Raw genomic sequence first — 13567 nt, 5'->3', positions numbered from 1 at the left:
GTAAGAAAGGGCTTATACATACTGACCCCTCTTGGTCACTCCTCCATCACTTTACTCCATCCCCCTCACCACTCTAGGTTGCGGCTGCAGCGCCATGGCCACTCATTGCCCTCAGGCCACTGACAGGCCTAGGCATGTCCCTTACCTACCTGCCTACTTCCGCCAATGGCCTCGGAAGCCCCAAACAGCAGCAGTAGTTGACTGGGCCCTTCCTTGATGCCAATAGTTGCCACCATGGTTGCTCATTCCCCTCAGGCCACTGAAAGGCTCGAGCCTGTCCCTCGCCCTTCCTTCTTTCTCTCTTCCCCTCCCTTCTTCTCTCTCTCTCTCTCCCCCCACTTGCTCTTCCCCTCCTTTCTTCTCTCTCTCTCTCTCCCCCCCCCCACTTCCTGAGTTAACATATCTTATCTTGTTTCCTCATCTAATTCACACAATGGCAGTCTTCTTCTCCTGAAGGGACTCTTTCCTCCCTCACGACCCCTCTCTTCACAGACCGCTGCCCACTATCCTTTTTTATATATAGATTCCTCTCCTCTACAATCAAGAACATTTTTCAACCAGTAACAGTTGCATTCCGAGTGACCTTAACTATCACAGGCTCCTCCCAATATCTGCATATGGAATCCCCACTGCCCAATCACCACAGTGCTTCTGCTCGCAAACTCTCGTGAGAACTGCCACTTACGGAATTAGCCATGAGTATGCCTCAGAGAGAGAGAGAGAGAGAGAGAGAGAGAGAGATACACACATACTAGCTGGGCCAGGCACAGAACATCTGTGCCTCCGCTGGCTTGCCCAGCCCACTTGTTCACTCCTGCCCAGCCTGCTTCTTCCCCACCCCTGCCTGGCCTGCTTCTCCCCCCACCCACCTGGCCCGCTTCTCTCCCCACCTGGCCTGCTTCTTCCCCCCCGACCATGGTTTCTGGCTGGTGGGCTGGCTGGACAGCTGGCCTTTCACCTCTGCCCACCCGCCTACCAATTCCCAGTGGCCAGCCCGGCCCATCACTGCCTGTTGCTCATGCTGCCTACTCCCAGCAGCCGGGCTGGCCCGCCGCCACCTGTTGCTCCCAGTGCCCATTGCTTCCGGTGGCCAGCACGGCCTGCCGCTGCCTGTTGCTCCTGGCTCCTGTTGATCCCAGTGGCTGGCCCGGCCCACTGCTACCTGCTGCTCCCAGTGGCTGGGCGGCCCACCGCCTGTTCCTGCCAGCCGGCCCACCATTGACCACATCCCTATTTTCTCCCCCATCCCCGTTGCTAATCGGCTGCTGCTCGCAAACTCTCGTGAGAGCTGCCATGCATGGGATTAGTGACAGATACACCTAGGAGAAATAAATATATAGATGGAGTTTCAAATAGAATATTTCTCCAGATTTTCTCCAACTCTCCTCCAGTTTTCATTACATAGGACAATCACTTTGGATGCCACTTGTATATATATATATTTTTTGCCAAGTTACTTTTTTTTTTTTTTGCGAGGGAGTGTCTAGAAATGCATTCTCATGACATAAGATGGATGATGTAGAACAGCCAGAGACATAAATTGAGACATAGTGTGGAGCAATAATAAACAGTGGTAAGGAAGAGAACCCACAATGGTATTAAAACAACTGTATTTGACTAGTTCAATATGGAAGTGATGGTTGCTGTAGTCCTCTGTTCTTCTTTGTGCAGACAGCGCAATGGTTCCTGATCACTCTCCCTCCTCCTCCTGCCTTCATTAGCCCCTTCAGCTCTAAACCAGCATGCTCCCTCCCTCCCCCTCCCTACCTCTCTCATATATATGCCCTCTATTCCTCCTCCAACTGCCACAGCTGCTGCAACCACCACCCCTCTCTCTCTCCCCACCTCCTGTTGCCACTGCTCACTTCTTCCCCCTCTTCCTTCTGCTGGCACCAGCACTGCCACTTCCTGGCCAGTTCGTGCACCAATAAGTGGCTGAACAAGCTCTTTCCTCTCACATAAGAGTGAGAGGAAAGGACACATCAACCCCCGTACTGCTATGTGTGCCGGCCGGAAAATGGTGATGGTTCTACTGCCCATTAAGGGGATGGATGTGCCCTTTCCTCTCACTTGTGCATGAGAGAAAAGGGCTCATTCAGCTGCTTACTGCCAAGCAAACCAGCAGGAGGAAGACTGGGAGGGAAAGTCAGAGAAAGAGTGCAGACCAAGGGCTGGACCTGGCATTGAGATGGCTAGCACTGGCCTGGATTGCACAGCGGTGGTGGGTGAGTAGGGCCTTGACAGACGGAGGGCTTGGCAGAAGGGTGGGTGGGCAAGCAGGAGCTTCCCAAAAATGTGGCAATGCCTCTGGTGCCATCCCAAAAAGGGATCACACCTGGGCAGCTCGGTGGCTAGCCCCATTTCAAAAATAGTGAGTATCACTTCTGTAGCCATTCTATCAGCCTGTACATAGGAGTGGTTCAGATGTCACATGGAACCATGTTTAAAGCCTGGTACTATGCAACATCCCTGAGAGCATCCTCTCCCCTCCCACTGCTCACGTAAGCCTTGGAAGAATTCTACTTCCACTTTAGATTAGTAACCAAGCAAGATGGGTTGCAACATTTGAATCAACCAATCTTGGCTTATTCTGACTCATTCCCTATAGTAAATTAATAAATCTGAAATTAAGGTTTGAAGTAGAGTTCAGATCTAAGTTTATTTTAGGCGAGTTAGTTAGAATAAACCTAGATTGGTTGGTTCAGACTTGGTGAATTGTCACTATTTAAATCAGAAGAATTCCTCCTAGGCTTGCATAGACAGAGGAGAGGGAAGTGTATACTCTAGTGATGTGCACGGACCGGTCCGGAGCCCATTCTACAGGCCTCCGGACTGGTCTGGACATGGGCGGTTCGGGTTCGGGAGGACTGGGGTGGGGGTTCCTTTAAGGGCGGGGGGAGGGTGTACTTACCCCTCCCGCCGCTTTCCCCCCTCCGGCGCGCCGGTTTTAGTTAGCAATTGGGGTGGCAGGATACCTCCCTGCCGCCCCTTCCCCCGCTCGGCTGCAAAAGGCTTCAAGAGGCCTTTTGTGCGTGCACACGGCCATGCACACACATCGCGCGCACACACAAAAGGCTTACTGAAGCCTTTTGCAGCCAAGTAGGGGAAGGGGCGGCAGGGAGAAATCCTGCCACCCCAATTGCTAACTAAAAAAGGCGCACTGGAGGGGGAAAAGCGGCGGGAGGGGTAAGTACACCCTCCCCATGCCCTTAAGGGAACCCGCACCCCAGTGCCGGACCGCAGCTCCGCGGTTCCGTGCACATCACTGGTATACTCCCAGGGCTGGGGGATGTGGCACAGAACCAGGCTTTAACCATGGCTCTCTGTGGCATCTGAACTGGCCCATACAGACATTGAAAAAGAAGTGAAAGTTGAGGAAGGATTTGAATGAGGAAAGACTAACAGCTTGATATGAAAGAGTGTTCCCTTCCCTGCACAATGGGATGGCCAGTCTGAGCCTTCCCTTCTTGACTTGAAAAGTTATAAAGGATATTGAGTTGCATATACCAAACTAAAATGATATGCATTTCAGAACAATTCATTGTTTCTTGGCCTGAAGTCTGGAGCTGTAGATGTTTTAAATATTTTAAACGAAGATGACAAGAAAGTGTATTCTGAAAAGACTGATGTGAATAATAATGGTAAGATCGCGTTTATTGTATATGTTTACAGAATTAAGGATCATTTTTACCTTTCCTCCAAGGGAGGGGGGGAGGGAGATGTATTTTGGAACATTTATTGGGAAGAAACTAGCTTCAAACATTTTAAAACTTTGAAAATGTAAAACTTGAAGGAGTTGATCATGTTGCAACAAATAAAACAGCTGCTACTCTTGGATTAAATTAATCTTGCCCACCGTCTCGCAGTCAGCAATGTATTTTGTTTTTGATGAGCTCTCTCATAATATCTGATGTAACACAAAGCATTAATATTGTTATCTAGATTATGGTTTGATGCTGTATGTTTAAAGGACCAAATGGAAACAACTTCTGCATCTCAACCCTGGCTTTCCATAAGCAGCTAGTCCAGTTTGACTCACATACTTTGGAGGTGTCCTTGCGTGCTTAATATGGAACCTCATCTGCTTGCAGCAGCTAATTGATTCCTTCTTACACATGATACCAGCACAATGTTCAGTGTAGGCAGCATACTGCAAACCTTTCTGTGTAGGCAGCACTATGAAGACCCAGATTTACGTGAAAAGAACACTTCCTGAAGTCAGTTCCTTCAGTCATAACCACAATTATATAGCTTGTCTCTGGCATTTTCATTGTGGTACAATTTTAAAAAACAAAACAAAAAACCACCCATTATCTCAACATAGTAAACAAACTAACTCATTTCTACTCATGTTGCTAGTAAAGATTGTCTTAATTATTCTGCTGCTTGGATCACTTATATTTTCCATCACAATTCTACACCTCATTCTTGGATTCTGTCATCATCATCATCATTATTATTATATGAACTAAATACTATATGTTTCAAGGGTGTAGTTATAATTGAACAAGGTGGGACAAATGCCCCTGGGCCCCTGAGGGAGGGTAGGGAGGGAGTGGGCAACTAGTTGGGCAACAGGTTGCTCTTCCTTCTTACTCTTGTGGAGTGTATAATATTAGAGAAAAGGACGAGGGAAATATTTTGTTTTTCAACACATACTTTCAGTTCTGCAGAAAAACACAGGGAGAAGAGGAGAAAGTGGGGGCCAGGGGGGAGGGGTCCATCTTCATTTCTTTCCCCAGGGCCCACCTTGATATGCTTCTAACATGATTGTGTAGACTTGCCTATGAATCCTTCCAGATTTGGAAATGTTTGGAAGGTAACCTCAAGGTACATAGGAACGCTGCCATATACTGAGTCAGACTATTGGTGTATCTAGCTCAGTATTGTCTTCACAGACTGGCAGCAGCTTCTCCAAGGTTGCAGGCAGGAATTTCTCTCAGCCCTATCTTGGAGATGCCAGGGAGGGAACTTGGAACCTTCTGCTCTTCCCAGAGCAGCTCCATCCCCTGAGGGGAATATCTTACAGTGCTCACACATCAAGTCTCCGATTCATGTGCAACCAGGGCAGACCCTGCTTAGCTAAGGAGACAAGTCATGCTTGCTACCACAAGACCAGCTCTCCTCTGAGGTCGGAAATAAAGAAAATGGAAGTTTATGACATAATGTATATGTGTGTTGCAAATATGAAATGTGAGAAAACATTTGATTGGAAAAGAATTAGTTTACAAGTTTAAAAAAAAAACAGAAATATTGTTGGCACTAAGCTGATAGGTTATTAAAGGAAAGACAGTAAAGCTTGTTTGCAGAGTACTTTTCTCTCAAATTTCTTACTTTTCTGTTATCTCTGCACAATATATTTTTGCTTGTGCAAATGTTGGCCTTTTGGCAATAGCATTAAGAGCAGATTGCACCTATTCTAGCATCAGACTGATTGTTCTGTCAGAGCACCCTTTAAGTAAATGATTGTGTCCAGTTCTATTCCAAGACACTGCATATTTCTGCAAAATAATTAGCTATTCCTCAAAGGACCTCTAACTTTTTCACACCCACCATGACTTCCTGTGAACCAAGGCCAACTAAACATGCTTTTAACTGTGTCGTGTCTCTTTAGGGGCTTGTTTTTACTGCGAAGTAGCAGCTGTTGGGGCCCCAGCCTGGATCAGGAGGACCACAGCACAGCATTAGCAAATACTTAACTCTCCTGCATCGTTTCCTTGCCAAAAATCACCCTCTAAAGGGGCAATTTAACTCCAAATGTCAAAAGTGTTACTACTCCCAATGTTAAAGTATTACAATGGCACTTTCAAAGTTGAATAGCTGCTAGGGACAGATTTTCAGCAGAAAAACAGCTTGGAAATAAGAGGTTAAACATCCCCTTCATGTAAACACAAGTCCTTTGAGCAGATGATGACATCTTTAATATCTTATCTAATGTTGCCCTCGGAGCTTTCCCAGACAGCAGACTTTACTGCAGGTTTACTGTGAGGCTTTACTGTGAGTTCAAATTTGTTTAAAAAAAAAAAAAACTGATGCAAAAAGTTGGGTTTTTTAATCCTGGACATGAAACAGGCTAGTCTCTAGCATGGAATGAAAAATCCAAATCTTGTATTCTTTCAGGTTTCCTCCCTGGCATCTCCAAGATAGGGCTGAGAGAGACTCCTGCCTGCAACCTTGAAGAAGCTGCTGCCAGTCTGTGTAGACAATACTGAGCTAGATGGACCAATGGTCTGACTCGGTATAAGGCAGCTTCCTATGTCCCTATGGATATGCAGTGCTCCCCAATATTTATATAATTATTTATTTATTAAAATATTTTTATACCGCCCAAAACATATGTCTCTGGGCAGCTTGCAACAGAATAAAAACAAAGTAAAACATTCATTAAGACAAAAATGGTGGGGGGGGGACACACACACACTACAACAATTTAAAATTTTTTAAAATAATATTTTAAAACAGCATTAAAAACATTAAAACAACATTAATTAAAAGCTTGGTTGAAGAAATGTGTTTTTAAAGACTTTTAAAAAGCTATCAGAGATGGAGAGGCTCTTATTTCACTAGGGAGCGCATTCCAAAGCCTCGGGGCAGCAGCGGAGAAGGCCCGTCCCTGAGTGGCCACCAGATGAGCCGGTGGCAGCTGCAGACGGACCTCTCTAGCAGATCTCATTGGGCGGTGGGGTTCATGCAGAAGAAGGTATTCCCTTAAATACCCAGGGCCCAAACTGTTTAGGGCTTTATAGGTTATAACCAGCACCTTGTATTTTGCCCAGAAAAATATCGGTAGCCAGTGTAGCTCCTTCAATACAGGAGTTCTATGGTCTCTCTGAGATGACCCAGATACCAGCCTGGCTGCTGCATTCTGGACCAACTGTAGTTTCCAGACTATGTACAAGGGCAGCCCCACATAGAGCGCATTACAGTAATCCAGTCTGGAGCTTACCAGCAGATGTACCACTGTTTTGAGGTCATTCACCTCAAGAAACGGACACAGCTGGCATATCAGCCGAAGCTAATAGAAAGCACTTCTGGCCACCGCCTCAACCTTGGACACCAGAAAGAGGCTCGGATCCAGAAGCACACCTAGACTGCGTAACCTGTTCCTTCTGTTGTTGAACTTCCTTCAAGTTCATGCAACATCTTGCATGAACTTTGCAAATCCGGCTGATATGCGAATGCACACCCTCCATTCCGAGCTAAAAGCCCCATCTGGAAATGCCCTTGATGTCTTCATGTTCTCTTATTTGTGTATGCATGTGCGTAGCCAAAGGGAATACTGTCAATTTAAAAACGGCAACCATTAAACCATTCAGTTCCCTGTTCAGTGGTTGATACTGCTTCCTCACCACAAAGGTATGGGCCAAGCCTAGGGCTCTGAGAAAGTTGAGTAACTATGCATAATCAACAGTAGTAGTCAGAGTTTCCCCCATATCTTATCTGATTACCATACAGAACTTGTTTCCTACATAATTCCACCCACATAATTTTTAGTTAATAAGAGATTTCTTTTAAAATGACCTACATTTAAAAAATGACCTACAGGTTAATTCTGTAGGTTGCTATGTTTTCCCATTTTAAAAAATGGGCTCCATAATTGGTGCATTTTAGCCCAGACCTAATTAGTATTGGCATGCTGGTAACAACTGTTTTTAACTTGTTTGTTTAAAACTTTTATACCCCACCCTTCCAGCACACTGAAAGTAAGTACAAATCCATTCCTCATATAAGTACTGATCTCTCCCTCATATTCTTGAGAAAGGCTGTTTGGACAGTTAAATAGCTGACCATTACAGCTGAGGCCTATCCTTCTAATAAACTACCTCTAAATACTGTAAACAGCCAACAAAACCAGTATGAAGATAGAAGGTCAGCAGGAGGAGGGGCACTTCCCAGTGTATTGCTCAGAGTGCCTTATGTATGACTATTTGCCCCATGGGCAGAAGTCAAGGGTATGTGCTTAGTGCAAGGAACTCCTGGGTCTTGGGGAACAAGTTCATTCCCTTGCGACCAAAGTGGTAGATCTGGAGAAGCTCACAGAGAGGCATGCAGATGAGACCTTCAGGGATGTGGCAGAGGCATCTCACTCCAGGGCTGATAGCTGCTCAGGGAGAATGAACAGCAGACAGGGAGAATGAACGTCTCGGGGAGGGAGGACATCAGTCGGAGGAAGAGGGAAATGTTCGTTTAGAGGGCACCCCTTCCGTGGAAGATGAGCCCATATCATCTCGCACATGGGATACTCCTTCGGAGGGGTGTGGGCGTCCTTTTAGTAGGTGATTCAGTCATTAGAGGTATAGAGAGATGGGTTTGTTACCCATGTGTTGACCACACGGTTACTTGCCTGCTTGGTGCAAAGGTTGAGAACATCACACAGTGTCTAGAGAGGCTCTTAGGCAGTGCTGGGGAGGAGACAGCTGTTGTGGTGCACATTGGTACCAACGATGTGGGAAAATGTAGTCAGGAGGTCCAGGAAAGCCAAATTTAGGCTGATCGGTAGCGTTTGGAAATCCAGGACCCCCAAGGTAGCATTCTCAGAAATGCTACCTGTTCCACGTGCAGGTACAGTGAGACAGGCAGAGCTGAGAGGTTTCAATGTGTGGATGAGACATTGGTGCCGGGGGGAGGGGTTTAGATTTGTTAGGCACTGGGATACATTTGGGGGCAAGCAAGGCCTGTACAAAAGGGACAGGCTTCACTTGAACCAAGATGGAACCAGACTGCTGGCGCTTAAAATCAAAAAGGTTGCAGAGCAGCTTTTAAAATGACATCTGGGGAACAGCCGATGGGAGTTGGGCAGTATCCTGTTCGGCAAAAGCCATCCTTTAAAGTGTGAGGGTGCAAAGGATTCAGATAAAACAGAAGGGGACAGTGCAGAACCGCATAAAGAGCAGACGGGAGCCTGTGCCAGCTGTTCAAAGAGTCAACAGAAAGATAGCAGACACCAGGTGAGAGATTCAGTGTATAGGTGCTTATATGCCAATGCCAGAGGTCTCTGAGCCAAGATGGGTGAGCTAGAGTGCTTGGTTGCTAACAGAAAAAGATACAGTGGGCATAACAGAAACATGGTGGAACAGTGAGAACCAGTAGGACACTGTTATCCCTGGATATAAACTCTATAGAAAGGACAGGGAGGGGTGCCCTGGATGTGGAGTAGCACTGTATGTTAAAGAAGGGATAGAATCTAACAAAGTAGAAAACCTAGGTGGACTGCGGTCCTCCACAGAAACCCTGTGGGTGACAATAGAAGGCCTGAAAGGAAATGTGCTACTGGGGATGTGCTATCGCCCTCCGGATCAAAAAGTTGACAGTGACTGGGAGTTGCAGCAGGAAATCAGGAAGGTGTCAAGGAGAGGCAGGACTGTAATAATGGGTGACTTCAATTACCCACACATAAACTTGGTAAATTCACAGTCAGGTAATGACAGAGAGGTCAAATTTCTAGATACGCTGAATGACTGTGCCCTAGAACAGTTGGTCTTGGAATCAACTAGAGAGAAGGCGACCTTGGACTTAATCCTGAGTGGCACCCAGGACCTTGTGCGTGATGTCAGTGTCATTGACCCTTTAGGGAACAGTGACCATAGTGCGATCAAATTCAGCATACATGCGGGGAGAGAATCACCAAGGAAGTCTAACACAGACATTTTGAATTTCAGAAGAGGAAACTTCTCCAAAATGAAGAGTATGGTGAAAAGAAAGCTGAAAGGGAAAATCAGGAGTCACTTCGTTCCAGAATACATGGAGTTTACTCAAAACCACAATACTAGAAGCCCAGTTAGATTGTATACCCAAAAGGAGGAAAGTTACCACTAAGTCCAGGAGGATGCCAGCATGGCTAATAGGTAATGTCAAGAAAGCCATAAAAGGGAAGAAGACTTCCTTCCAAAATTGGAAGGCCTGTCCAAATGAAGAGAACAGAAAGGAACACAAACTCTGGCAAAAGAAATGCAAGGTGACAATAAGGGAGGAGAAAAGAGAGTTTGAGGAATATTTAGCTAAAAGCATCAAGGGGAATAACAAAACATCAGATGCAGGAAACCTGCCAGGGAGGTGGTTGGACCATTAGACAATAAGGGAGTGAAAGGGATTGTTAAGGAGCATAGGGAGGTTGCAAAGAAACTAAATGAGTCCTTTGCGTCCATCTTCACAGCAGAGCATACTGAGCATATACCTGTTCCTGAACCAGGCTTTTCGGGGATGGAGGCTAAAGAACTGAATCAGCTAGAAGTGACAAGAGATTATGTTCTAAACTGTCTGGAAAAACTGAAAACTAACAAATTGCCAGGGCTGGATGGCATCCATCCAAGAGTCCTCAAAGAACTCAAATGTGAAATTGCTGGCCTCCTTGCTAAAATGTTTAACTTATCCCTGCAATCAGGCTCTGTACCGGAGGACTGGAAAGTAGCAAATGAAAGACCAATTTTCAAAGAAAGATCCAGGGGTGATCCGGGAAATTACAGGTCAGTTAGCTTAACATCTATTCCAAGCAGATTGATGGAAAGCATCCTCAAGGATAAAATTGTAAAGCACATAGAAGAACAGGCCCTCCTGGGAGTGAACCAGCATGGCTTCTGCAAAGGGAAATCTTGCCTCACAAACCTTTTGGAGTTCTTTGAGCGTGTCCACAAGTGTGTGGATCAAGGTGATCCAGTTGACATAGTATACCTGGACTTCCAAAAAGCTTTCAACAAAGTTCCTCATCAAAGACTCCTGAGGAAATTTAGCAGTCTTGGGATAAAGGGACAAGTACATGTGTGGATTGCTAACTGGTTGAAAGTCAGGAAACAGAGGGTAGGTTTAAACGGAGAGTTTTCACAATGAAGGGAAGTAAGAAGTGGGGTCCCCCATGGATCTGTACTGGGACCGGTGCTTTTTAATTTATTCATAAATTATCTAGAAGTTGGGTTAAGCAGCAAGCTGGCCAAATTTGCAGATGATACCAAACTCTTTCAGCTAGTAAAATACAGATTGTGAGGAGCTCCAAAAGGATCTCTTCATACTGGGTGATTGGGCGACAAAATGACAAGTGCGGTTCAATGTTGGCATGTGTAAAGTGATGCACATTGGGATGAAGAACCCCAATTTCAAGTATACGTTGATGGGATCTGAGCTGTCGGTGACTGACCAGGATTGGGATCTTGGGGTCGTGGTGGACAGCTTGTTGAAAGTGTCAACTCAATGTGCAGCCGCTGTGAAAAAAGGCCAATTCCATGCTAGGGATCATTAGGAATGGGGCTGAAAATAAAACTGAATATACAAAACTGTGGTGCTGCCACACTTGAAGTACTGCATACAATTCTGGTCACATCTAAAAAAGGACATTGTTGAACTGGAAAAGGTGCAGAAGAGCAACCAAGATAATCAGGGACCTAGAACACCTTTCTTATGAGGCTAGGCTACAACACCTGGGGCTGTTTAGTTTAGAAAAAAGATGACTGCAGGGAGATATGATAGAGGTCTACAAAATCATGCATGGTGTGAAGAAAGTGGATAGAGAGAAATTCTTCTCCCTCTCACATAACACTAGTGATACGATAAGGGGGTTGCTGATTGGTGGTTGATCTGCCCCTTATCCTACCACATGCAGCCAACAAGCTACCTCAAATGTTAGTTTTCTGAGATTCATGGGTGGTTCTGGAAAAGGAAAGATGACACACACACATACATACACACACACACTCACAACTGTGAGTTTTAATGGGCTTTATTAAGGCTAATGATTACAAGTGTAGGTGATTAGGCATATAGGCAAGTAGTTATCAATTTCATTTTTCTATTGTTATAGTGTAGTGTTCAGTAACAGCTAAAAGCATTCCTAAAATCATTTCCCCCTTTGCCAAAATGCAGAGCTGCTAGCTAGGAAAGAGTTTTGGCCTCACCAAGAAACAGACAGTCGTGTTATCCGCAAGCTGATTAATTCATCTTCTGTGTGCAAGAGCACCTTATCTTGCTGCTACTTAGCAACAAGTCGAAACATTTCCCCCAACCTGACAATTCAATCAGTGTTTCCCCTTTAATTTGGTCTAATAATTTCTATGGCAATTAACTCATATCAATAATAAGTGCAAGGCATCTTTGACTCTTAACAGAAAAAGCATTTCTTTCTAACCCTTCTACTAAATGCTGAATAGTTTAAAACAGTTTCCTTTCATTAGGAGCAAGTGGCTGAAGGCCTTTTGCTATCTCCTGGTTGTTCCAAAGCTATCCAGAAGCTGTGCTGGCAGAGAGCAAGAAGCTAAAGTTTAGTTTTCAAAGAGGAAGGGAGACCAGCAGGAGGAATGTCCATTAAGGCAACTTGGGAAAGGGGGAGAAGGAGGGACCAAAAGGAAGAGAGGGGGAGACAGACACCGTTTCCTGCCACCTGGTAAACAATGGTTATGTCAGGGACTTCACTGGAGCTCAGGATAAGTGAGAGAGAGGATCCAAGAACAGAGAGGAAAAGAGGGGGGAAGCAGGTGTGTTAGTCAGAAGTGTCTGGTTTGCGAAGGCATGGCTCTGGGCAACATTTACCGGCTTCCGTGTCAGCTGGAACAACCTCCGGAGGGCAGTCCTTCCTTCGGCTGGCTTTCCCCGTGGGAGGGTGACTTGGTTTTGGAAAAATGCAAGGAGAGGGCCGCACAGCGCTGCTTTCAGTTGAAAGCAGTGCCTGGCATTCCCCTCCTTCTTTCTAAAGGAGAGGGGCTACATGGTACCTCTTCCTTGAAGAAGCCCATGCATTCCTTTCCCCCGTGAATAGCAGTCTGCAGCCTTTTACCTTTTTACCACCTCTCAAAGTCAAAACAATCACCTCATCTCCCCAGAGTGTCTCCTCTTTCATAAACAAACTCCAGCCTTCCTCCCTGAATTCCTCTCCCGCCCTCCAGGTGATAAGCCAACCAGGAGCTCGACCTGGCTCTTTGTCTGATCAAATTCAAGATAGCAATAGCAATAGCACTTACATTTATATACTGCTCTATAGCCAAAGCTCTCTAAGTGGTTTACAATGATTTAGCATATTGCCCCCAACATTCTGGGTACTCATTTTACTGACCTCGGAAGGATGGAAGGCTGAGTCAACCTTGAGCCCCTGGTCAGGATCGAACTTGTAACCTTCTGGTTACAGGGCGGCAGTTTTACCACTGCACCACCAGGGGCTCTGCGCCACCAGGAGCTTTTACCACTGCGCCACCAGGGACTTTACCACTGCGCCACCAGGATAGAGACACTTTTTTAATGTCCAGCTGACCCTGGCTTGTAGCCATCTCAGATCCTCGTCGATGTTCTTTAGCCATAGGTGAAACTAGGGAGGGCAGCCAGGGCACGTGCCCTAGGCACCACTGCGGGGGGGGGCGCCAGTGCCATGCTGCCCCCCACCCCCTCCCTAATTTGCAGATTTTTTAAATTAATTTTTTTTAACCTGTAGCCCCTTCGGGGGGCTTCCTAAGGGCCACAGGGGTGTGTGTGTCTGCAAGGGTTCCCCCTCCCCCCGCCGGCCTCTTAGATCACTGTTGCAGCCTGTCACGGGCTAATTTTCAGACCTGTTTGGGCCTATCAAGATCAGTGCAGTGGCCATTTTGGAGGTCAC

The 13567-nt window shown here is 46.1% G+C and overlaps 1 protein-coding gene across 12 annotated transcripts in view; it reads left to right on the top strand.

The window, feature by feature from the left end:
• Nucleotides 1-13567, top strand: part of LOC128342526 (uncharacterized) — a 138959-nt gene that overhangs the window by 52479 nt on the left and 72913 nt on the right. For all 12 annotated transcript variants that reach the window (XR_008315046.1, XM_053289897.1, XM_053289900.1 and 9 more), the window contains one exon: nt 3533-3641. Coding sequence is in view for 11 of the 12 variants with exons in the window: in XM_053289897.1 (XP_053145872.1) it covers nt 3533-3641 (109 nt within the window). In the remaining variant the exon portion in view is untranslated. The remainder of the gene's footprint in view (nt 1-3532; nt 3642-13567) is intronic.

Source organism: Hemicordylus capensis, chromosome 2, assembly GCF_027244095.1.
Source record: "Hemicordylus capensis ecotype Gifberg chromosome 2, rHemCap1.1.pri, whole genome shotgun sequence".
Lineage (NCBI taxonomy): Eukaryota > Metazoa > Chordata > Lepidosauria > Squamata > Cordylidae > Hemicordylus > Hemicordylus capensis.
Note: the sequence above shows the minus strand (reverse complement) of the source record. Positions and strands in the feature narration are given on the sequence as shown.